Genomic DNA, 26247 nt, shown 5'->3' with positions numbered 1-26247 from the left:
CTAGGGGCAGGATAGGAATAAAGACACAGACGTAGAGAATGAACTTGAGGACACAGGGAGGCGGAAGGGTAAGCTGGGATGATTGAGAGAGTAGCAGTGACACATATACACTACCAAATGTAAAATAGGTAGCTAGCGGGAAGCAGCTGCATGGCACAGGGAGATCAGCTCGGTGCTTTGCGACCACCTAGAGGGGTGGGGTAAGGAGGATTTGAGGGAGAGGATATGGGGGTATACGTATGCATATGGCTGATTCATTTTGTTATACAGCAGAAACTAACACAACACTGTAAAGAAATTATACTCCAATAAAGATGTTTAAAAAAATCTTCACACAAAGAAAATTCCCAGGGCTTCCCTGGTGGCGCAGTGGTTGAGAGTCCGCCTGCCGATGCAGGGGACACGGGTTCGTGCCCCGGTTTGGGAAGATCCCACATGCCGCGGAGCGGCTGGGTCCGTGCGCCATGGCCGCTGAGCCTGCGCATCCGGAGCCTGTGCTCCGCAACGGGAGAGGCCACAGCAGTGAGAAGCCCGCGTACCACCAAAAAAAAAAAAAAAAAAAAAAAAAAAAAAAGAAAATTCCCTATGTGGTTTCACTCGTGAATTCTGTCAAGCATTTAATCTTCCACAAATTCTTTCAGATTTCTTAGGTCTGTATGACTTTAGGAATTATAACACTTTATCTCATGAAGATAAACACAGACATCCTCAACAAAATATTAGCACATCAAATCTAGCAAAATATGTAAATGTTAATACATTATGACTAATGCGGTTTATTCCGTGCATTCAAAAGTTGATATAATCTAACATATTAAAAAGTTTAAAGGAGAAAAACCATATGGTCATCTCAGTAGATGCAGAAGGATTTTTACGTATTCAACACTTACAATAAAAACTCTTCATAACAGCAACAGAAGGGAACTTTCTAAATTGGATAAAGTTCATCTATGAAGAACCAGCTAACGTTCTTAATGGTAGGTAAATAGTGATATACCTGTCTGATGGAATACCTATTAGCGATAAAAAGGAATGACGTGTGGATGCATAGAACACATATTTAGCAAAAGAAGGAGACACAAAAGACTTATGTGCTGTATGTTTAATTTATATGAAACTTTTAAAAAGGACATATCTATACTGACAGAATGAAGATCAGAAGTTTCTTGAGACTTGAGGGTAGGAAGAATTGACTGGGATCGTGTGTAAGTGTCCTTTTCAGGGTGACAGGGATATTCTGTATCTGGATTATTGTGGTTACATGGTACATACATTTGTCAAAAATTATTGTAATATCCATTTAAAATGGGTTCGTTTTATTGTATGTAAACTTTCTTTGAGTAAAATTTATTTAAAAATATATCACCAAAAATATATGTGGCTTGGGCTAACGTTGCAAGTGGTTAGGGTAGATCACTGTACTCGTTAGCATTACATTTCTTAAGTTCATAAAAATTGTTCTGTTAACTTCTCAGATAGTTTCAAATGTGTGATTAGAGGCTTTTGTTGTCTGAGTCATTATGTTAAAATATTTAGGACTGGTTTTGGGGTCATCTGGAATTCAGTTCAAATGTTGGCTTTGTTACTACTTGTATGGCCTTGGGAAAGTTCTGAATAACTGCCCATTTTACTTATTTTGAAAATGAAGAATAATAGTGCTTAGTGTTAAGCCTGTAGGTGATTATGTAAATTAGATAAAATTCATTTATAGTGCTCAACAAATAGCTGGCACAGATTAAGCCCTGAATAAATGGTAACTACCATTTTTATTATTACCTCTGTTGTTCTTAACCATTAAACTTCAACAGACTGCTTAATTAAATGAACTGAAATCATGTATTTTTCCCTACCCCTCAGCCCTCATTCTGAAATGTTTCTGGAATCTTCTTGGATGATTACTCTAGAACTTTTTTCTTCGATTATTAATTACTTCATCCCTGAGTTAAAATGACAGGCCTTGAACTGTGGACTTTTTAAAATAAAAACTTGCTAATATTACCAGTTTTTATATTCAGAAAATCACCCTAATTTTGATCAGTTTGGGTCATGTAACTTTTTAAAATGATTAACTTTATCTCTTTAATGCTTCTGTCTTACATTATTTCATGTTTGTGCAAGAGCTGTAAATTTTGATATGCTCTTCTTAAGGACCTGGTATACTATGCTTTCCTGGATTTCCGATTAGCATTTTACTAATTAGGAATACCTAAGATTGTATTAAACAACATTTAAAAAAAATATCCCAAAGAATAAGATGTATAAAGCGCATCTGTTCTTTGGGATATTTTAATACTCAGTCATTTTATTATTTTTATACCATTTTATACCATTTTTTATTAGGAGGTATAGAATATAAATACTGTGGAAGGGGAATGTCAAGGTTTTTGTGATTTTAGGTGTCATTCTTTAAAAACAAATTATCCTTTCAGAAACTGTTTTGACTGGGTCTACCTCACCTTTACCTTCTCCGGGAAATGGGAACGAAACTGCACCTGGATCAGTTACACAGCCAAAGAAAATCCGAGGAGTTGGATTTGGAGATATATTTAAAGAAGGCTCTGTGAAACTTAGGACAAGAACATCCAGTAGTGAAACAGAAGAGAAAAAAACAGAGAAGGTAGTAATGATGAGCTTTCCTTAGATTAACCCCATTCACTCTCTTATTAACCATTTTTTAAAATGTAAAAGTTCGCAACTCTGTTACCTTTTCTTTTTTGAGATTGCCAATAATAGATTATGAATGAAAAGACTGTGAGAAACTGTTTTCAAGTTTAAATGACTTACTTTAATGTTTATGTTTGATTCTTATAAAATTGGATTTTGGGGGGTAAATTTAACACAAACTTTTCCTAGTGGAAACTTTAGAGTTTTTAGTTATCATAGTGTAAAAATAGAAAAGGCAAGTTTTTGTTTTCCTTTTAAAGCTAAAATTATATGTTTTTCTTTCAATTTGAAGTAGGCTTAAAATGGGCCATTTTAAGGTGAATTCTCAGTGAGATATTAAGTTAATTAGGCACTGCTTAACTTTACTCTGGATTGTCAGCAATGGTGAAATCTAATTGCTAGCCCTAGATGTATGGAGAACTTTATTTTTTATTAGTGTTTTACTGGCATTGTGAAGTAAATTAAAGTGAATGTACCATACTAATAAGAGATTTTAAAATAAACTGTTAAGTTTCTATTTTGTGGGGGAAATAGCTACAATCTTTAGAATATAGTCTTCCTAGTGTTAACACCTTGGAGATTAGATTGAGTACTTCACATAGGTGGCTTGTCCCTTGACTTTTAAAGCATTGTTTCCCTTGTAGTGCTCATTTGTATGTCTTATTTAACTCGTAAGATTTTAAAATATTTTAGTATTTACTTGCCTTTTTTAGTTACATTTCACTTAGAAGACTGTTTTGGTTGGTGAAATATATTCTGATGTTTTCTCCTAAAATGGTTAGTTTCAACATTTTTTTTCCTTTCCCAGCTTGTTACATATTTTCTCATGTAATAATAATTTGGGTTCAGGAAAGAGAACTTGTACTTTCTGTCCTGCCCTCTCCTAGCTCTGTGACTGTCTGGCATTAAGATTATTAATTAATTCTTGGTTTTAAAGGTAAAGATTAGAGTTCTTGTTGTTGGAATAGTGCTGTATAGTCATGTAATAGCTAGGAATGTCTAGAAGCAATGTCTGCATTATGAGGGCCATTAAGCTAGATGATCTGGGGTCGCTTTCTAACTCTGAAGCTTATGATTATATTGAGTAATTTTATTTGATTAATGATTACACCGGTAATCTTTCATTTGCCATTTTTAATGTCCACTAAAGAGTTGTTGTTAATGAGAGTAGTCTCAGGGTTACCGTATAGGGTGGCCTTGGAAGGCTTTCTTTGATCACTGATCTAGGAATTGATAAAGTAGGGAGCACATTTGCTATGTTTGTAGGACCAGATTGGAAGATATGATGGTTAAAATTAGGAGAAATTAAAGTGAGCATCTTAAAAGATAACTAGAACACACAATGATAGGTAAATTAGCAGTATGTTCAGATTTTTAACTAATGAAATCCAGGGTCAAATGTATTACTTCTGAGGACAGAACTCAAGGAAACACTAGTACAAGATGAAGGACTTACTGTAGTCAATTACAATGGAAAATTGCCTACTAGACTATATATTGTTACAAAGGGTTGTAACATTACCTAAATGTTTTCATTCTGATAGCAGCAGTAAGTATAAAGACTTTATTTTATACTCTGTCTCATTGTAAGGAAGTTTAATGCAGTTGTTTTAAGAGCCCACCTTCTGGAGTCGGACTTTCTAGGTTCAAATCTGGGCTCCACTACTAAACTTTTTATTGTGGGCAAGTTACCTAACTGCCTCCTAACCCATGAAAGGAATTGATGATAGTGCCTACTTTATGCAGATTGTTCTAAGGATTAAGTTACAATGTATCTAAAGTGCTTATTAGCTCAGAGATTGGTACATGGTAAATTTTCAAATGCTATTTTTATTTATTTTAGAGGTTCTAAAATAAATCACAGTATTATGGGTATCAGAGTATGTTTATTATCCTTAAGATAGGGAGTTTCAAAAACTAGATGTTCTAGGCTATCATTTAAGTAGCTTTTCAGATATTTATCTTTTTCATGGCAGTTTTCAGTCACATTACTAACCTGGCTATAAGTACCATTAGGGGGAGCTAGATAACTGTTAATGGAAATTTTGTTTAACATTATTAGCTTTGTTCTAACTTAAAGTAATTGACACCATCCTTTTTATTCTAGCCCTTAATCACACAGTCACTAGGATCCAAAACTCAGAGTGTGGAGATAACAAAAACAGACACTGAAAGTAAAATTAAAGGTAAGTGTTTGAATGAAATTTTCATATTAGGAATGAAGCATGCTCAAATATATTATTAGATTTGTTGAAGACATTTGTTACATTGTACTACTTCATCAGAGTGTTAAATCCTCCTAGATGTAAGCACCATGAGGTCAAGGATTTTTGTATGCTTTGTACACTGATGTATCTGATACAGTTAGAACTGTGTCTAGAACATAATAGGCATGTAGTAACTATTTGAATGAATGATTAATGAAATTGTTGCTTAATTCAACATATAGTATTGGCCAAAATTATTGAAATCATCTCTAGAAGCTTCTAGTGTATATTTCTTTAGACAAAATAGAGGCTTAATAAGTATTTGCTGAAAGAACCAATTTATAGAATCTTCATTATTTACATTTTTTATTTTAGCTAAAGAATATTGTAGAACGTTGTTTGCCTATGCAGGTACTAATGAAGATGAACTTACTTTTAAAGAAGGGGAGATAATACAGTTGATAAGTAAGGTAAGACTTTTCTCAGTTTTCAGTGAATCACTTAATTTATTCATAGAAATATTTTTCAGTAGTCTTGCATTCCCACTAGAATGTAAGCTCTGGAAGGGCTGTGACTTTGTCTTGTTTATTTCTGTGACCCGAGAACCTGGCATGTAGTAAGTGATCAGAAAGGTTTTTTAAGCAAATGTTTATTGTCTGTCTTTGTTATAATTGATGTATTGGAAATTATTTTTACCATCAAGTTGTGTTTTTTCTCTAACCACACCACCCCCCGCTCCCCCAGGGTTCTGTTCTCATTTCCTATTTTACCTCATTGCATTTTTTGCCCCATCTAATGTTTGTTGTAGTGTTTGTAATATAAAAAGAAAAAGAAGAAAAATAGGGAAACAACTTAAATGTCCATCAATATATAAATGGTTATGAAGTGTCATGCTATGGAAAATGATGCAGCTATTGCAAAGAATGAGGTAGTTTTATAACTTGGAATGAATTAAGGAAAAGGAAAACCCTACAGTATTGGGGTGTGGGCAGAGTCCTGTAATAGAGAAATATTAAAGTATTTGTTTTTGCTATATCCCTTTAAAGTAATTTTTGAAATTTCTCCCATTGTTTTAAATTGACTTAACAGATTGTTTAGTGTATGTAATTAAAAGAAGTTTTTTGGGCTTCCCTGGTGACTCAGTGGTTGAGAGTCCCCCTGCCGATGCAGGGGACGCGGGTTCGTGCCCCGGTCTTGGAAGATCCCACATGCCGCGGAGTGGCTGGGCGCGTGAGCCATGGCCGCTGAGCCTGCGCGTCTGGAGCCTGTGCTCCGCAATGGGAGAGGCCACAACAGTGAGAGGCCCGTGTACTGCAAAAAAAAAAAAAAAGTTTTTTCAGTGAAGTATAATTGACCTACCACCCTATGTTAGTTCCAAGTGTACAACATAGTGGTTTGATATTTCTATACATCTGTTATTTCTAGTTACCATCTGTCACCAAAGTTATTGCAGTATTATTGACTATGCTCCCAATGTTGTACATTTCATCCCTGTGACTCATTTATTTTGTAACTGGAAATTTGTACCTCTTAAGCTCCCTCACCTTTTTTACTCATCCCTCCCAATCTCTTCTCCTCTGCCAGCCACCGGTATGTTTTCTGTATCTGTGAGCCTGTTTCTGTTTTATTATGTTTGTTCATTCCTTTTGTTTTATAGATTCCACATATAAGTGAGATGGTATTTGTCTTTCTGTCTTATTTCACTTAGCATAATACCCTTGAGGTCCATGCATGTTGTCACAAATGGCAACATTTTATTCTTTTTTGTGGCAGAGGCATATTACATTGTAATATACATTATATATATATAAAACATATATATGCATATATATATACATGGTAATGTACATTTTATATATATATATATATATGAAACATCTTTATTTAAGATGCTGATGGATATTTAAGTTGCTTACATATCTGGGCTATTGTAAAGAATGCTGCCGTGAACATAAAGGTGCATATCTTTTTGAATTAGTGTTTTTGTTTTTGGAAAAATACCAAGAATTAGAGTTGCTGGATCATGCACGAGGGTTCTCTTTTCTCCACATCTTCCCCAACACTTGTTATGTGTTGCAGTTGTGATTATCCTGACCTTTGTGCAGGACCTCCCCGGGGTGTGGGTCTTGATTATACTGTCTCTCTACCCCTCCAGCCTGTTTCATTGTGGTTCCTTTTTTATATCTTTAATTGTGGAAATTGTTTTCTGCTGGTCATTCACATTGATAGTTGCTCTACTGTAAGTAGTTCTAATTTTGGAGAGGGTGAGCTCAGGGTCTGCTTACTCTGTCATCTTGACCAGTCCCACCCAGTGCATGTAATTTTTAATACACATGGAGATTGGATTGATAACAACTGATTTCTCATGGAAGCGTATTTGGAAGGAATTGTAGAAGATTCTGTAAACTTCTAAAGCAAATGAATAATGTGATTAATTTTTGGTGTATAAAGTGTTGAAAAGAATGTTAAGATACAGTTTGGAAATTTATATTCTGTCACCACCCTCCTCTTCTACTTCCTTTCCTTTTTCCTTTCTCTTCCCTCTCTTTTTTACCCTTGTAAACTGAATTTTTTTTAAATTATTTGTTTGTTTGTTTATTTATTTATTTATGGCTGCCCTGGGTCTTAGTTGTGGCACACGGGATCTTCGTTGCAGCATGCAGGATCTTCATTGTGGCACATGGGATCTTTAGTTGTGGCATGCAGACTCTTAGTTGCAGCATGCTTGTGGGATCTAGTTCCCTGACCAGGGATTGAACCCAGGCCCCCTGCATTGGGAGCATGGAATCTTACCGACTGAACCACTGGGGAAGTCACCTGAATTTTTAAATTATTTGACTAATTAAGAAATTTAACTTAATTTTATAACTGCTACTTAAAGTAATGTGTGGGCAATATATTTTTTTAGGAGGACCTCAAAGTCTGTTAGGTCTTTATTTTTCCTTGTAGCAACAATGGAATTCAGTATTTTCCTATTTTGTTGCTAACTTTTTTCTTATTTAGAGATAACCCCTATTATCTTTATTCTTCATTTTGCGGTTTAGGAGACCGGAGAAGCTGGCTGGTGGAAGGGTGAACTTAATGGTAAAGAAGGAGTATTTCCAGACAATTTTGCTGTTCAGATAAATGAACTGGATAAGGACTTTCCTGTAAGCTTTTCTTTTTCAGTGATGATAATAATTTAAAAAACCTTTTGCCAATATTTCTTAAAAAACAAGTTTTTTACATAGTAACTGAATAATTTTCTGAGGGGATTTCAGATATATATAATCAGGTGAAAGTTATCTGAATTATGGTAAAAGAAAACAATGTATCAGTTCTGTGCTTTATTCCTGTTTTCCTTTCCCCCTAACTAAAAATTAACTTAGACTTTATTATAATTAAAAGAAAAAATGCTGCCCATACTATTTAGACAAATTAGCACTTGACTGTAAGAAAAATTGTATTTTTATTTAATTTTGTTGAAAATTTTTATTTTAAGGTACTATTGATTACTATTACTCTGTCACTGCATTTTTGGGAGAGTGAGAAGAAGGCTTTGCCTCCTTACAGGATTTAATGTATCTATCTCACGTCTCACAGTGAATAAAGTGAGACTGAGTCATTCATCAGTCATCTTTTGCTTTTCTACAGCTTGATCACCTATGGAGGGATGAATCTAATTGAGTTTTTAAATTAGAGGGAAAGAGTTATACAGAGAACAGACACACCCCAGCAAGACAGTCTACTGTATTTGATTTAAGTCAGTGTAGAAATCTCTAACCTTTGCAGTCTTTCATTTAAAGTAAATTACAAGAGGATAATGTATGAAGGCTTACACTGTCTGAGATTCTTCCTTTGCTAGATTTCATTCAGTATTAATTCAACAGCCTTTGGGTATACTTTATTTTTATACTCTTGTTAATGAACACATTTTCTTTTTTTGGTTTTTATTAGGTGTTCATGCAATATTGATTATCAGTTATTTTTTAATTTGGAAAAACCAAATTCACTTACTTAGAAATGTGTCTCAAGTTTCTTAAGGCAAAAATGAGTGAATGTTTATAAACCCAAGAGAATTTTAATAAACTGAAAAACAGACCTTTGCCTTTAATCTTCTTTTTGAGAGTTCTGAATAACCAAGGGTGAAAGCTAGATATATTTATTAGCTACTCCTATTCTTTTTAAACGAAGTCTCTTTCTCTCTCCCTTTCCCTGCCACCCCTCCTCCCCCCCCAAAAAGAAACCTCAGCTGTTAAAGAGTGATAAAATGGTGCATACGAATCTTAAAATAGGGGAGGCAGGAGAGAATATTTTTGCTCATCATTAAGATGTTTTTTAATTTATCTAACTCAGTGATATTTTTGAAATATTTGAATTTTGATCAAAGAGGCATTTGTTCTAATAGAATATATTTTTCATCTGTGACCTTTTGTGGAGTTGTTTGAATCTTACGATTTTATGATTTTTGACAGGGATGGGATGAGGAGAGATGTTTATGTAACTTAGATCATTTACGATCAGGGTTTACTTTAAATATTTAATATGTAAGTGTTTTACTGTTTTCGCAATTATTATTTTAATAGAAACCAAAGAAACCACCACCACCTGCGAAGGGTCCAGGTAAGTACAAAACAGATTATTCAGATGGCTATTTTTCATATTTTTAAGTTCTAAAATGGTGAAATTGGGTCTCCTGTAAATCATTTATTTTCTTTTAGCAAAAATTAAATATTATGGTGCTATATATAATTTTTAAAAATATATAAAAATTGAATGTTCATGTGTATTAATATCTGTCAGTATTTTTTTTAAAGTACAAACTGTATAAAATAGGAATCTTGAAAATAATTTGGATATTTTTGTTATATGGCTTTTTGAGTTAAGAAAATTGACTAAACTTAAATCTATAGAAAACAATATATTAAAAAAGAAGACAATAATTTACCTGGTTAATAAGTTATTCTACCTTTTCAGATGCAATCCATTTTTTAATGCCGCAAACAAATACTGATTTTTTTATATACTCTTCCTTCAGAGAGTGTGATAAGGCTTAAACAAACTAGAAGAGTTTAGTTTTTCCTTTTTAAGCAGTGGAATAAATGATGGAGTACCTAGAAGAGTTTTCCAGAGTTAGAGTTTTGTAATCTGACTCTATTTCTATAAGTTTTAGCCCTTAATTTCTGATTTTTTTTTTTTTTTTTTTTTTTTTTTTTTGCTGTATGCGGGCCTCTCACTGCTGTGGCCTCTCCCGTTGCGGAGCACAGGCTCCGGACACACAGGCTCCGCGGCCATGGCTCGCGGGCCCAGCCGCTCCGCGGCATGTGGGATCTTCCGGGATCGGGGCACGAACCCGTGTAATTTCTGATTTTTAAATGTGCTGTCCAATTTTTTTTTTCCTTGAAAGATTTACTCCTTTTTTAGAATAATGCAAGTCCTTTCCTCCTCCATAGTTTCAGCTTTGTGTTTGCTAACCTTATCTGAGAGCAAGGATAAGTTAAAAGTAATTTTTATGGAAGTTGGTATTGGAGCCTTTTTAGCCACTAGTCATACTGGGCTTTTAAAATTAATTAAAATAAAATATGGGCCTCCCTGGTGGCGCAAGTGGTTGAGAGTCCGCCTGCCGATGCAGGGGATACGGGTTCGTGCCCCGGTCTGGGAGGATCCCATATGCCGCGGAGCGGCTGGGCCCGTGAGCCATGGCCGCTGAGCCTGCGCGTCCGGAGCCTGCGCGTCCGGAGCCTGTGCTCCGCAACGGGGGAGGCCACAACAGTGAGAGGCCCGCATACCGCAAAAAAAATAAAAAATAAAAATAAAATAAAATAAAATAAAATAAAAAAGTTAATTCTGTAGTTGCAGTAGCAGCATTTCAAGTCTCAATGGACAGTATTGAACCACACAAAAACAGAATATTTCCATCATCACAGAAAGTTCTACTGGACAGCAGTATTGTAGGGGATGTGAACTCCTTTGTTTGATCAGGAAGGAACTGAGACCACAGAGCTATCACTTACTGAGGTGATCGTGGCAGGTGCAGGATTATATATTGAGCTCAGTGATTCTGGTATATTGTTCATTCTTTTAAACCATATTTTCATCTGATGTTATTTTTTAAACCTTTGCTTTTTAGGAGTATAATTATCTTTGTGCTCTAAAACTTTTTTTTTTTTTAATGTATTAACCTTTTTTTTCCCTCAGCTCCAAAGTCTGAGCTGACAGGTGCAGAGAAGAAGTATTTTCCTACAAAGCCTGAAGAAAAAGGTGAGGCAGATTCTTCTACTTTCAGAAAAATAATTCCTTTCATTGTCAGTGTAAAGAAAAACATATCTCCACACTGAGTCATTCACACTGATTTTTAACAAGTGTTCATTATTTACTATGTAATGCTTTGGGATTTTGAAGAGGGAGTTTGTCAAGATCAATAGGAAATTAAGATTTTTACTCAAACTGATACCAGTTTACATTCATGAAAAAGTTACACCATCAGCTCAGTAAGGATGTAGTATTAATGTTATTTCAAATAATGTGTAAGAAAACTAAGCATTAAACAGTTATACTCTTATTATTTTCATAGTGTCCAAGTTGAAATACATTTAAAAATTTTTCTTAGGTGTAAGAGTGAGTTCTTACTTAAAACATGTAAGTGATTTATTATTTATTATTTATGTATTATTTAATTTTCACTGCATATATTTGTCATATAAACTTGGAAACGTATTCCAACATACCATATGTATTTTGTTTAAAAACATTACTTGTTATTGTTAACACCTTCTCTTTGTACACAAAGATCTGCAGTGGCTGTATCTAGTAGATTGGGGTATATATTCTTGCAAAAACTTGAATACTGTTGCAGAATACTTTTGTTTCTACTGCCTGTGTTGTTTCTACTTCCTATCCTTGTCTCTTGCTTAAAGTTACTGTATTCTCTTAACTGATTTCTCTCATTTTAGTTCCTTGTCTGGCTTCTATTTCAGATTCATTTTTTAAAGTCTGTTTTTCAGAAGTTTCAGATTCACAGCAAAACTGAGCAGAAAGTACAGAGTTTCCATATTCTTGCTGCCCCACACATGCACAGCCTTCCCCACCGTCAGCATCCTGCACGATAGTGGTGCACTTATTACAGTCAGCGCACCTCCATTGACACATCATTACCATTCAGAGTCCATAGTGTACATTAGGGGTCACTTCTGGGGTTGTACATTTCATGAGTTTGGACAAATGTATAATTGTAATATCATACAGAATAGTCTCATCTCTTTAAAATTCCTCTGGGTTCTGTGCTTTCATCCCTCTCTTCCCCCAACCCCTGACAGCCACTGATCTTTTTATTTTCTCCATAGTTTTGCTTTTTCAGAATGTCATAGAGTTGGAGTCATACACTATGTAGCTTTTACACATTGTCTTCTTTCACTTTGTAATATGCATTTAAGGTTTATCCATGTATTTTCATGGCTTAATAGCTCATTTCTTTTCAGTGTTGATTAATATTCCAGTGTCCAGATGTATCACAGTTTATCCATTCACTTACTGAAGGACATCTTGGTTGCTTTCAGGCTTTGGCAGTTACGAATAATGCTGCTATAAACCTTGCATACTTTTTGTGTGTACATAAGTTTTCAGTTCACTTGGGTAAATACCAAGGAATGTAATTGCTTGTTCATATGTTAAGGGTATGTTTAGTTTTGTAAGAAATTGCTAAATTGTCTTCCAAGGTGGCTGCACCATTTTTCATTCCCACCAGCAATGAATGAGAGTTCCTGTTGCTCCACGTCCTGGTCAGCATTTGGTGTTGTCGGGAACTGATCCCAAATTATTCAGTACATTTTTGGTATCATCTTCTACTCTTTTCATTCACTAAATGTAGCAACTACACTCTTGACTCTGAATATCATACACCTTCATAGCTTTATCTCTCTCATGATCTGTGCTCAGCATGGAAAGTTTTTATATCCCCAACTCCCCTTGTTTTTGCATTTGAGATTTTTAAATTTAGATGCAAAAACAATTTATATTTAATAATGGTATTTCTTAATCTCAGATTAGTCCTTTGTGATATAGCTGTTGTTAGGTCCAAGTCTTGGATCAGTTTATTTTGGTACTTGGTTATAATATCTCCTACATGAAAAACTCATCATACAAAGATACATAGAACCAAATGTAAGAAGTATGTTACTGGCTTTATTATCTTCATTATGATATTTCTTTTATAGTCCCCTTCATCAAGTAGGTAAGGGTTTTGTTAAAATTAAGAATATGACTTCTTATATTCCCTGAAATCAGTCAGTTGATCTTATAAATAAAATGGAAGGTAATGCATTTGTATTACATTTATTTGCTCAAAATCCTGGCCATGATGAAGTGTCAGGGACTGAATTTGTCCCCCTGAGTTAGACAACTAGAAAACTGGACAAAATACATACAACAGTGGTTTTAGACATCGGACAACAGGTAGCATAGGACTGTTATCACTGAAACCAATGAGGCAAACCCTAAAATTACCCCTAGCTTATTGTCTAGAAGCAGTTTTCAGGCAGCAGAAAGGAGAAAGCCATACAGAGCCCAGTATTCATGGAGAGTTGAGGTAATAGGAGTTTAGGGAGGCCAAGGCAGCCATAGTTTTTGGGACAGAGTGCCAGAATGGAAGGAACTGCATAGAGTACAGGGCTTACCATGAGGCTTTGGCCAAGTACTGAATTACATACATGTGAAAGGAAAATTTCCATAGCTGGAGAAATAACTGCTGGAAGACATTTGATGAAACAGTTTCTGGAACTCACAAATAGTTCATGTTCCCATGAGCCACAAGACCTCATAATGCATTGAAGTCCATAAAAGGGTGTATCAACTTAGACTAAAGCCCTACCTTGGAAACAGATCAATCTAGTTCCAGAATGCTTTACATTACAATCTAACAAAATCTAGCACCCAAGAGGATAGAATTCACAATGCCCATTATCTGATCAAAAATTACCAGACATGGGGGCTTCCCTGGTGGCACAGTGGTTGAGAATCTGCCTGCTAATGTAGGGAACACAGGTTCGAGCCCTTGTCTGGGAAGATCCCACATGCCGTGGACCAACTAGGCCTGTGAGCCACAACTACAGAGCCTGCGCATCTGGAGCCTGTGCTCCGCAACAAGAGAGGCTGCGATAGTGAGAGGCCTGCACACCGCGATGAAGAGTGGCCCCTGCTTGCCACAACTAGAGAAATCCCAGACACAGGAACAAAGACCCAACGCAGCAATAATTAATTAATTAATTAATTAACTCCTACCCCCAACATCTTCTTTAAAAAAAAAAAAATTATCAGACATGGAAAGAAGCAAGAAAATGGCAACCAAAAGAGAAGTCAGTCAATTTAAACAGACCCAGAAATATCAAGAGATGATGGAAATAGCAGAAAGAACGTTAAAATAGCTATTATAAATGTAGCCCATGTGTTCAGTAAAGGAGAAGAAAACACAAACATGATGGTGAGAGAAATGGAAAATATAAAAAAGACCCAAATTGAAATTTTGCAGAAGAAGAATACAGCATCTGAAGTGAAAGACACTGGATGGAATTGCCAGCAGTTTGGAGACTACAGAAGGAAATATTAGTGAACTGGAAGACATAGCAGTAGAAGCTATCTAAAATATATAGAAAAAAGACTAGAAAAAAATGAACAACGCATCAGTGACCTCAGTGACAATATCAAGCCGTTTTACTTATGTGTAAATGGAGTCCCTGAGGAAATGAAGAGAGGGGACAGAAAAAATATGTGAAGAAATAATGGTTGAAAAATCTTCAGATTTGGTGCAAATTTTAAGCCCACAGATCCAAGGAGCTCAGTGAACTCCAAGCAGGAAAAACGTAAAGGAAATCACCTTAAGGCACATCATCATAAATTCTATGTGATAAAGAGAAAAACATAAAGTCTGCAAGAAAATAATTGTCAACCTTGAATTCTATACCTGGCAAAAATACTTTTCAGGCAATGGAGGCAAAACTAAAACTTTCAGATACAATCTGAGAGAATTCTTTGCTAGTAGACCTGTATGTACTACACAGGGAATGTTAACAGAGGTTCTTTTTGGCAGAAGGAAAATGATGCTGTTTTGGCATTTGGATGTACACAAAGTAATGAAGAATGCCAGAAGTGGTAAATATGTGAGTAAATAGAAAAGACCTTTTTCCCCTTATTTCTAAATCTTAACACCACCACCAAAACTCTTCACTGGAAAGATCTTAAAATTTACTATAAAGTGTTGATTTCGAAGTTCAGGGGTGCAAGTGTAAGCATTTTTTAAATAAGTGAAACAAGACAAATATAACAAGGGAAGCAATTCTTAATATTGTCAAAATGTTCTCATTAGCCTGACATGGCTTTAATAGATCTGGTGCAAGAAATAAGAAAATTGTCAGGCATTGCCTATTAACGGGCATCGGGGGAGAGAGCCACTGTCAGTTCAGAGGGTCTGAATATTATTGACATAGATTAAATTATTTCTTTAAAAATAAACATAAGTTTATCTCTCTCTTGTTCCAGAGTCAACAGAGAGAGCTTTTTCAAACCATGGCTAGGGCCACTTTGAGGAGCCTTAAGCCTTCTTACAGGAGAAATGGTGTATGCCACCAGTGTGTGCGTTCATTACTTTTATCTCTCTTTTGACCTCAGTTTCACAGAGTATGTCCTTTGAAAAGCCCTGCCATATTGAGGAGGATTAAAAAAGAGCTAGTAGAAAACGTGAAACGAATCACCCTATTGCCCTTGATTCTTAGGTGACGCCCCATTATTTCATGGGATACTTTCCCAAATCATAAGAATGGAGTTTAAATCCTCACTGTCTACTCGCTGCCCAAACCACCACATGGGTTTTCTCAAATCTGCTTAGCAGTGTCGTTCTCACTGTTTCCTCAGAGGTACCTCGAGTGCTTGCCATGCACATTGCCCCTCAGGAGAGTAATGAGAACAACAGTTTGGAGCACAAGTTTTTCTCCTGCTTTTGGGGAAGACTTTCTTGGACATACCTTTTAGTAGCCTGCTTCATTCTTATCAATGTATGAAAAAGTTTTTCAGATTCATTACTCAGCAAGGGAATATAATTTTAAACCAAAGTAAGATTCTCACCAAAATGGGTGAAATTTTTAAAAAGACTAACAGTACGAAATGTTGGTGAGGATACAGATTCTCAGAACTCTTATACACTGTAGGTGGGAATGTAAACCGTTACATCTACTCTTGAGAACTAAAGTTGAATAAATCTATATACCCTGTTACCCAGCACTTTTACTCCTAATTATATACTCACAAGAAATGTGTGTTCCATATGTACACCAAAAGACTCAAATAAGAAAGTTTATCATAGCATTATTTACACTGACTGTCAATTGGAAACAACACAAACGTCCATCAGTAGTTGAATGGATAAAAAAATTGAAGTATATTCATATGCCAGGATACTATATATATAGCATAGCAACAAATGAATGAGACAGAGTTTCACACAACAGCATATTATGATTTCAGTGGTGTAAAATTAAAATATTCAAAAGTGATCTATGGTGTTAGAAGATACCTTTGGATGGGAGCATTGAGGTAGTGACTGGGAAGAGGCATGAGGGGAAGGAACTTAATGTGGCTAAGGTTCAGTTCTTTACCGGAGTGGTGGTTACTCAGGTGTGTTCCTGTGATGATAACTTCTTGAACTTTGTACTTAGCTTTTGAAAATACATTATATTCCAGTTTAAGTCACTTCAGTGAGATAAATATGGGTAGATTTTTTTTTGTCCTGAATTTTTCTAAAATATTAGGAAAAAATTCAGTTAAGAACATACTTGCTACTTTTTGCATAGTACTGTGTTTTTCTCTAATGCCTCTCCAAACGACCAGTGATAAAGAATGGAATATTTGACTTTTTAGTCAGAATTTATGGACTTGTAATCATTCATGCTTTAGTACCAGTATTATTACTTATTTTTAAATTCTTATTCATGCAGCAAGGAACTAACCCTAATCTGAATTAATGAATGGATTAACCTAGTATGTATAGTGTTAGTAATGTATTGCTATATTCTGTAGTAAATAAGATAGGGCATATTTGTTATTTTGCTGTATTTTGTTAACTGTCATATATTTTAGTTGTTTTAATAAAAAATTTCTTTATATGCTTATAATTTTCTGTATGTTATCATAACATCTGTATCTTACATATGTCTTCTTTTGGGCATTTGGATAGCTAACATAAGAATGTTTTCCTTAAATCCAAATTTCCTTTTGTTTTTTTGGCCAATCTCTAGCTAAACTTAAATTCTATGCACAGTGGATATCCACATGCAAAAGAAAAAAGTTGGGGCTTCCCTGGTGGCGCAGTGGTTGGGAGTCCACCTGCCGATGCAGGGGACACGGGTTCGTGCCCCGGTCCGGGAGGATCCCACATGCCGCAGAGCAGCTGGGCCCATGAGCCATGGCTGCTGGGCCTGCGTGTCCGGAGTCTGTGCTCCACAACGGGAGAGGCCACAGCAGTGAGAGGCCCGTGTACCACAAAAAAAAAAGAAAAAGAAAAAAGTTGAACCCCTGCCTCATACCATATACAAAATTTGACTAAAAATGGATCATCCACCTAAATATAAGAGGTATAAAACTAAGACTTTTAGGAGAAAATATAGGGGTAATTCTTCATGGTCTTGGGTTTGGCAGTGGGTTCTTAGCTATGACACCAAAAGCACAGAAACAAAAGAAAAAATAGTTAAGTTAGATTTTATTAAAAATTAAAAACTTTTGTGCAACAAAGGATATTATCAAGGAAGTAAAAAGACAAACTACAAAATGGGAGAAAATATTTACATGCTCTATATCCAATATCTGAAGTATGAAAAGGGTCCAGTATCTGGAATATATAAAGAACTATTATAGCTCACCAACAGAAAGATAAACAATCCAATCAAAAAATGTGCAAAGAACTGAAATAGAATTTTTCTAAATGAGATATACAAATGACTAACAAGCATATGGCAAGATGTTCATCACTAGTCATTAGAAATGCAAACCAGGACCACATTGAGCTACCACTTCACACCCACTAGGATGGCTGTAATAATAATAAAAACTGAAAATAACAGGTATTGGCAAAGATGTGGAGAAATTGGACCCCTTGTGGCCCTGGTAGAGGAGGGAATGGGGAGTAGCTGATTAATGGGAACAGAATTTTCTTTCGGGGTGATGAAAGGTTTTGGAACTAGATAGAGGTGGTGGTTGCATAACATTGTGAATGTACTAAATGGCACTTAGTTGTTCACTTTAAAATGGTTAATTTTATGTTAGGTAAATGTAACCTCAATAAAAATAAATAAATCTAGTACTCAAACACATTGCCATCATATATTAGTTATATAATAAATCAACATATAGTAGTAGTTGGTTTAGTTATGGATATACCTGGAATGGTGAATCTTATTTTTGTCACCTTTGATTTCCAGCAATATTGAATGTGTTCTTTTGTTTTAGACTAACCTATAGGAATTGAATTGATTTCAAGCTGTTATTTATTTATTTATTTGGCTGCGACTCACAGTATGCTGGATCTTAGTTCCCAGACCAGGGATCGAACCCTTGCCCTCTGCAGTGGGAAACAGAGTCCTAACCATTGGCCCACCAGGGAATTCCACAAGCTGTTATTTACATATCTGTTAAAAGAAGTATATTCATTTAATCAGTGAACTTCTTTTTAATTTATCATTTAACATTTTCCCTGATGTTTTATCTAAAATATCTTTCTTTTAATATTTTCTAGAAATAATTTTGGCTGACTGTTATAACTCTGATAATGATGGCTCTATCGGCTTATAGTTAGAATTGGGGAGTTGGCTTTCACTTCTGGTGGTGTAATTATATGATGTGCTTGTACAGTTTGAAGCCATATAGAGATGGGTTTTTGTACCAACTGATGACGAGGGTTTAAAAGACTAAGCTATATTTTCAAACGATCCAAGGATCCTGTACATAAATGGCAAAACTGAAACAACAGCATTTTGTATTTTCATTATTGTTAGATGAAATCAGATATTTTTAACAAGGGGTTTACCCCTGGGCTTCAGTGGGGTTTTTTTGTTTTTTGTTTTTTTTAATTTGGCCTTTTATCAGTTTTGACTGCTGTTCGGTTTTTGCCAGGTACTTTCTTTTTTTTAAAGTTATTTTATTTATTTGTTTGTTTGGCTGCTGTTGGGTCTTGGTTGCTGCACGCGGGCTTTCTCTAGTTGCATCAAGCAGGGGCTACTCTTTGTTGCAGTGCTCAGGCTTCTCATTGTGGTGGCTTCTCTTGTTGTGGAGCATGGACTCTAGATGCGTGGGCTTCATTAGTTGCACGCAGGCTCAGTTAGTTGTGGCTCACGGGCTCTAGAGCACAGACTCAGTAGTTGTGGCGCACGGGCTTAGTTGCTCCATGGCATGTGAGATCTTCCCAGACCAGGGCTCGAACCCGTGTCCCCTGCATTGGCAGGTGGATTCTTAACCACTGTGCGACCAGGGAAGCCCCTGGCCTTCAGTGTTTGTTCAAGATTCATAATTACTGGTTTCTGATTGATAAAAAATCTCATGAAATTATTTGTGGTCCTGTGATAGACATTCTTTTCAAAGACCTACTAAATCTTGAAAAGTACTCAGTATTGCTCTTGGGAGCTTTCTTATTTTTGCATATCTGCCTTATAATATATTTTTGCTGACTGCTGTATCATGAATATCTCATATGTGTGCACATGTGTCAAATTTAATACCCATTCTTAGTACCTGAAAGATCAGGAACTAAGTATGTCATTATGTATAGAACTATGCCTTTTTGGTGATAAAATTGTTTTTATTAACATGGCATGACATTGTCCTTAATGTTTTTTTCCCAGCATATTTTCTTATCTATTTCATAGAATTATTAAATGAAATGGTACTAATAAAATTCCTAATACAATGATAAGAGTTATAAATATAAGCCTGTAATTTTTTCATCTGTGACTAATCAATCTAGCCTCAGTTTCTCTTAAAAAAATTTTTTGTCATCATGATTATTTTTAAATAAGTACATTAAATGGCACTGGAGTTCCTACTCATTTTTAGTTCTCTATACTTCAGTTTCAGAAAGTGATCTAGATATAAGTCTAGATAATATTGTTCTCTGCTTAGAGTAAAATCATACATGATTATATTTGAGTAGAATACCAGCCCTAAAAGCAAAGGGTGGTGGGAAGACAGTAAGAAGCAGGCATTATTTGTTGATCAGAAGCTTATTAGTGGTCCTCCTTCCCACCAAAGTAGAGTTTTTTTTAAAAGATAGTTAGGATTATTAAATTATAATTTTAAAACAGTGCACATATACACGAATAGTGTCTCTTTCTGTTTCACACCTTTCCATCCTGACATTAGCTTTAAGAAATAGGAAAACCTAAACAGTTGTTAGTAACCTACTAAATATTTTTAAATAATCAGATGAAAAGTCAGTGCTGGAACAGAAGCCTTCTAAACCAGCTGCTCCGCAAGTCCCACCCAAGAAGCCTACTCCACCTGCCAAAGCCAATAATTTACTGCGATCTCCTGGAACAGTGTACCCAAAGCGACCTGAAAAACCGGTTCCTCCACCACCTCCTGTAGCCAAGTAAGTTTTATCTAATTTGAAGTTAGTTTATTGATTTACCTGCCTTTGACATAATTGGCCCTACTGCCTTTCTAAATGTTAAAGTAATTTTTAAAGTATTTGCTTTTCATATTTTTTGTAGAGACTGTAATCTGTGTTAAATGTTAACCTTATATTCATACTAGGTGAATATACTCATGTTAAGCTGTTTTACATTTCTTATTTTATTATGATTGGTCTTAGGGTAAACGTTTATGTTTATGGAAATAATTTTATAGACAAGAAAGAAAATCAGTATTATGGTATAACATCTTTAGTATCATTATTTTTTTTTAATTATTTATTTATTTGGCTGTGCCAGGTCTTAGTTGCAACATATGGGATCTTTTAGTGGCGGCATGCGGGCTCTTAGTTGCAGCATGCGGGATCTAGCTCCCTGATCAGGGATCGAACCCAGGCCCCCTGCATTGGGAGTGTGGAGTCTAAACCACTGGACCACCAGGGAAGTCCCTCTTTAGTGTCATTAAATCACAGTGTTAAAAGATGGTCATGCTTTACATACAAATGATTTTTGCATATGTTTGATTTTTCTCATTTTAGGATTAATGGAGACGTTTCTACCATTTTATCAAAATTTGAAACTGAGCCAGTATCAAAACCAAAGCTAGATTCTGAACAGTTACCACTTAGACCAAAATCAGTAGACCTAGATACATTTACAGTTAGAAGCTCTAAAGAAACAGGTAAGTTAACATGTGGAAAGGTGGTGCATAAAAAGAAGTTGCAAATGTAGTTTTCAGAAACTATTTAAAATAAGAAACTTGTGTATGTAATTTGTGTGTGGATAGATACAGTGGAAATTTATTAAAATTTTTTAAAATCTCTGAAGTCGAAATAGAAAAATGAAACTGAAAGAATATAAATGGGCAGGGTATTTATGGTTCACATAAACTTTCTCACTGGTCAGAGAACTGAGATGGATATTAACAGATCAGTCATTTATCATTCTATCCCTTTATAATGGAATGACCATACCATCTAACTTAAGCAGATGAGAGTGAGTGACATAGACTTTCAGTGCCCACACTAGAGTATATTTAAGAAGACTATTTTTATTTTTCCACTTAAATCTCAAGATACTTTTGTTTCCAATTCTGGAAAATAGGCTTTCTTATGACTCTCTATCTCTGCATATATGTCTGTTATGACTCTTTCTCTCTCTCTCTCTGTATGTATCTGTCTATCTCAGCAGGCTTTACTTCTTTAGCTAAATATTATTCCTTAAGTTTTAGGACTGATTTTTCAGCCCATTAATCATCTTTGTCTCCTGGTTTTTTATACTTCTCAGTTGTAAAATGGAATACTTGAAACAGAAAAGTCTTTTTTTTTTTGCTTCAGAGAAGTCTTGATACAAGGTCTCACTGTTAAAGGCATTGCACCATCATTACTTTGTGGTAATGGTTATTTTATAGCACTTTGCATTCGTTTTTAGTTTTTTAACATTTTAAAAACGTTTTCTCATATATATTCTTATTTTATCTTAACACTGACTCTAAGAGGTAGATGCCATTTTCCCCTATTTTGCATCTAAACAAAGTAAGCTAAAGACACAGCCAGTGTTCAAGATCATGTAAACCAGAAGAGAACTCTTTAAATCCCCTTTATGTAAAGTTCTCTGTGATTTTCTTTTAAAAAAAAGTTAATGACAACGTACTTTTTAGCTTCAGGTTAACAGTTCTTTACATTTAAACTTGAAGGCCAGTTACACTAAGATTTTTTTTGTCACTCTATTGTAAAATGTGCTACGTATTACCTTTCAAAATTTTTAGGTGATTTTATTTTTCTTCATTCTCTTTAGTTTGTCAGTACAAAAGCTCTAACCTAAGCATAGTCTCCTTCAGTTTTTTAATTGGAATGTCTTATAGATCTTTCATCATGTATTTGGAGCCTACCTGATCTGGATGAAGCCATAGTCATCAATAATTTCAGGAAATTGAGATGTTGATTGTATTTTAGAGACAGTCACTCAAATATATTCAATATGTTTTTGGTGAAAATTGTTCTGATTTACTGTTAGTTAAATAAAAAACAAAACTTCGTGTTTTTTAAAAATATCCTTTAATTTTTTTTAAATTGAGTTTAGTGGTAAAAAATGTAATTCTATTATTTCTTACTGTTTTCTTGTTTGATTTAAAATGTAGCTAGACATGTGTTTTCAAAAGTAATAGAAAAAAATTTTAAGCACACACTTTTAACTCTGGATATCAAAAATCCATAGGTATTATCTTTTGAATTTCCACAATTTTCTGCAATCTTTCTTTATCAGAAGTCTTAAATTTTGATGTCTCTTAGGGAGCTGAAAGGGTAATATTTAGAGCTTTTTTTTCTGTATTTTCTGTTACTTTTATCATTCTTCAACATTTGCTTTATTTAGTTTTCTCAAAGTCGTGGAAATTACCAAAAAAATTTAAGTCAGTTAAAACAAATTTTCACTTTTTCCCCAAACTTTATCTATATATGATTACCAGCAAGCTTTATTTCCTTTGGTACATTTCTAAATACCATGTAACAATGTCAGACTATTGGTGGTTGAAAAGTTCTTTTTCCTTTGTATTTTAGTCCCATTTCTTGTCTTATATCCATAGCTATTATTTATTCTTCATTAGAAATGAGAGGCTTTGTGGAACAGAGTTTGAAAATTTCTAACTTCTAGTTTGCTTTTTTGTTGAAATAAATAAGGAAGTAATTTAGAGGTGCCAAGACACATATGTGGTCAAAAAACTAACAGCTGACTTCCAAGTTTCAGTCTTTATATCTTCCACTATCACACTGCCTTTGGTGTACTGCACTTACACCCTTTAAAGTTCAGAAAATATAAATTTTGGAAATTGAGTTCATATTAAGTAGCAAATATTTACTGAGCAGCTGTGTATTTGCAGTAGTGTTTTGGGCACAAATAGTATGCTAAGATAAAAGGCATAGCTGCTGACAGCAAGTAGCTTATGTCTCCAACCTCAACTCAGACTATTCCGTATTTCCTTTTTTTAAAATTAGAATATCATGTCCTTAGTACTTGTAGTATAAAAGTGTTTTACCTCTTCTTTGAGTTGTTGGCACCTTATAAAAAAAACTGTTCTGTATTAGATACAGCCTCAAATTTGGCATTAGATTGAGGCATGTTTTAATTTACATATATGGCTCAGTTTGAGGTTTTAAATTTTTTAAATGACATATGAAACTAGCCCTTTAATGTAAGTTTCAGAAAGTTTAAAACATACATGAAAATCTCCTTAGAGTTTAATTATTTTGTAAAAGAATAATCTGAGGTGAAATGATACAGTAGAATTTGCTGTTAAAAAAAATGTGAGTTTTAAATTATTAGCTAGTTGGTCATTGGCATGTTTCTTCTCTTATTTTCTCACTTAACTAACAGTTGAATGATCCATTATATCTATGATACCTATTAGAAAACCTGACATGGAAGTTGTTATAAAATGTAATTTCCCTTCTTCCCCTCCTCCACTGTTAATCACTTCTTACTCTGTTTCTACTCTTATCTATTAACGATGTAAATTCCTTTCGTTACTCTCTGATATGATTTTATACAAACCCATATATAAACATATATATTCATGTATATAAATACAGTCTTTTTGTTCATATAAGAAAAACATTCCTAGAATACTCAATTTGTTTCATTTTTTTAAAGATTTTTCATAAATATTCTCATATATGATACAAGATAGTACTACAAATTGCAGAGCTATCAGACCCATGTTTTAATTTTTTTCTCTTTTTCCAACACTTCATCAAAAATTGGTTTAGGATAGTCTCATTGCTACTACAGGTTAATTGTAAAGTTCACGTAGTCTAAGTATTTCTAAAATAGTAAATTTTCCAGGAAGTAAAATTGGTTTACAATTAGTTTTAAACTACAAGATAGAAAACATAGTGGAAACGTAGCTGTTTCATTAAGAAAGCACAGTTGATGAAGTATTCTTAGAGTGTAGTATCTTACCCTTTTTCATTATCTTTTGTGATAAATTCTTCTTGGATTAAAGGAAGTTTTAGAGATACATTATTTGATCTGAAAACCTTCATTGTTAAATAGGGCAACGTTCTTTCTCTTCAGTTCTATTTAATAATTGATCTATTTTGTTTGAATTAATTTCCCAATATTTATTCATTTATTTCTTCCAGAAAGAATTTATGGTGAGATTTTTTGAATACCTGTTGAGTGGTAGACACTATAAAAAGCGAACCTGTATCTAATCTAGTATTAAAACAAAACAAAACACCATACCCCAAAAGGTAGAATTTACCTGGGAAATAAGAGCAGTAATTAAAATTTTTATTTTCTAATAATAATTTCCTTGATAATATCATTATAGATATTATAGATATAGAGATATATCTATATAGATATAGATATAGAGAGTATCACTTAAGGCACTACTGTATTTTTATAGTGGGATATTTAAAAATAATATTTGGCATATTTTTTTTCCTATTATACCATACCAGAATTTAAAAATTGCCTCTTTTATTGTAACTACTATCATGTGCTGAGGACCAAAACTTTGACTAAAAGGTGGTTTAATTTCAGTTATAACTATATCAATGAGTTGTTAATATGTTGATTTATTACTCTGACCTCTAATTTTAGTACTAAAACATTCTTTTAGAAGTTGTCTTGGTGTTCAGTGAGTAATTTTAAAAAAACTTCTTTCTAGTTTAATGTATATTGAAATTAATACTAATCATAATTTTTCCTTTTGAAAGACAAAAGAATAAATCTAAAATCTAATACACATCTTAATGTAAGTTTAGATAAACTGCAATATCTGCTAAACATTAAAATGGTTCTATTCATTCTACAACTGTTCCTTTTTCCTGCTTTGTAAAATAATTTTTTTTGGTTTAGTCTTTTTTCTAGACATTCCTATCCTTGACTTTTCTTTCCAGATTTTGTTTCCTAGCCTGTTTGCCATGTTTCCCTTCTTACGTGTCAGGAAATTATCCTACCTTTCTCCATTTTGGTAAGATGACAATTTATAAAAGAAATAAAAATAATATAGTCAATATGAATAGGTGGTGCACATTGATTTTTCTTTGTAATTTTACTAAAGTGTACGTGTTTGTCTGTCTATTCTAACCCTTTTGGTTTTCCATTTTAAAATAAAATGAAATTCATATTGGAAATTTTTTCTTGATAGTTAGTTTAAAATATTCTTTTGATAAAAGGTTTTTTTAGTTGACAACCATAAAAGTCCGTTTTTTTCTCTCCCAAAATTTTATGTTTATTTTGATATTTTAAAATTCCATGTCTTAGGCAATGTGTAGACATGTAAATGGCTGGCGGAGTGACAGTGTGACGGCAAGAGTTAAGTGACTGTCATGCCTTTTATGCCGTGTGTAAGATATAAATCCACTGATACCACTCTTAGGTAAATTGAAAAGCATTCAAGTATATCATGAGTCAGAAATGTGCACTATTTCATTTTACTAACCTAATGACTTAAATGGAGGACCTGAGAGAGTTTTAGAATAGTAAAGTTACTTGTCTTGGTGTTGTGGCCCAAAACTGGACATACAGAAGACATTTTTACATGAGCATGGTGTATAATTTTGTAAATCTTCCTTTCATTTACCCTTTTAATTTATATTCATCTCTTCCTTTGTTTTTGTTTGTTTCTTTTTCTTTTTAAAAGTTGCTTAAATATGCATTTGAAAATAATCTCCACAGACCAAAATGGATTGTAGTTTTCAGGGGTTTTTTTGTAGGTTGTCAGTATA

The 26247-nt window shown here is 34.2% G+C and overlaps 1 protein-coding gene across 2 annotated transcripts in view; it reads left to right on the top strand.

Moving 5' to 3' along the window:
* The window catches only part of CD2AP (CD2 associated protein), a 112963-nt gene that overhangs the window by 71033 nt on the left and 15683 nt on the right, over positions 1 to 26247 (top strand). For both annotated transcript variants that reach the window (XM_060110607.1, XM_060110608.1), the window contains 8 exons: positions 2430 to 2617; positions 4772 to 4850; positions 5247 to 5341; positions 7916 to 8020; positions 9437 to 9473; positions 11049 to 11111; positions 20307 to 20472; positions 21052 to 21194. In XM_060110607.1, coding sequence (XP_059966590.1) covers positions 2430 to 2617; positions 4772 to 4850; positions 5247 to 5341; positions 7916 to 8020; positions 9437 to 9473; positions 11049 to 11111; positions 20307 to 20472; positions 21052 to 21194 — 876 coding nt within the window. The remainder of the gene's footprint in view (positions 1 to 2429; positions 2618 to 4771; positions 4851 to 5246; positions 5342 to 7915; positions 8021 to 9436; positions 9474 to 11048; positions 11112 to 20306; positions 20473 to 21051; positions 21195 to 26247) is intronic.

Source organism: Mesoplodon densirostris, chromosome 10 (assembly GCF_025265405.1).
Source record: "Mesoplodon densirostris isolate mMesDen1 chromosome 10, mMesDen1 primary haplotype, whole genome shotgun sequence".
NCBI classification, from domain to species: domain Eukaryota; kingdom Metazoa; phylum Chordata; class Mammalia; order Artiodactyla; family Ziphiidae; genus Mesoplodon; species Mesoplodon densirostris.
The sequence above is the reverse complement of the archived record's forward strand: the minus strand, read 5'-3'. Positions and strand labels throughout refer to the sequence as shown.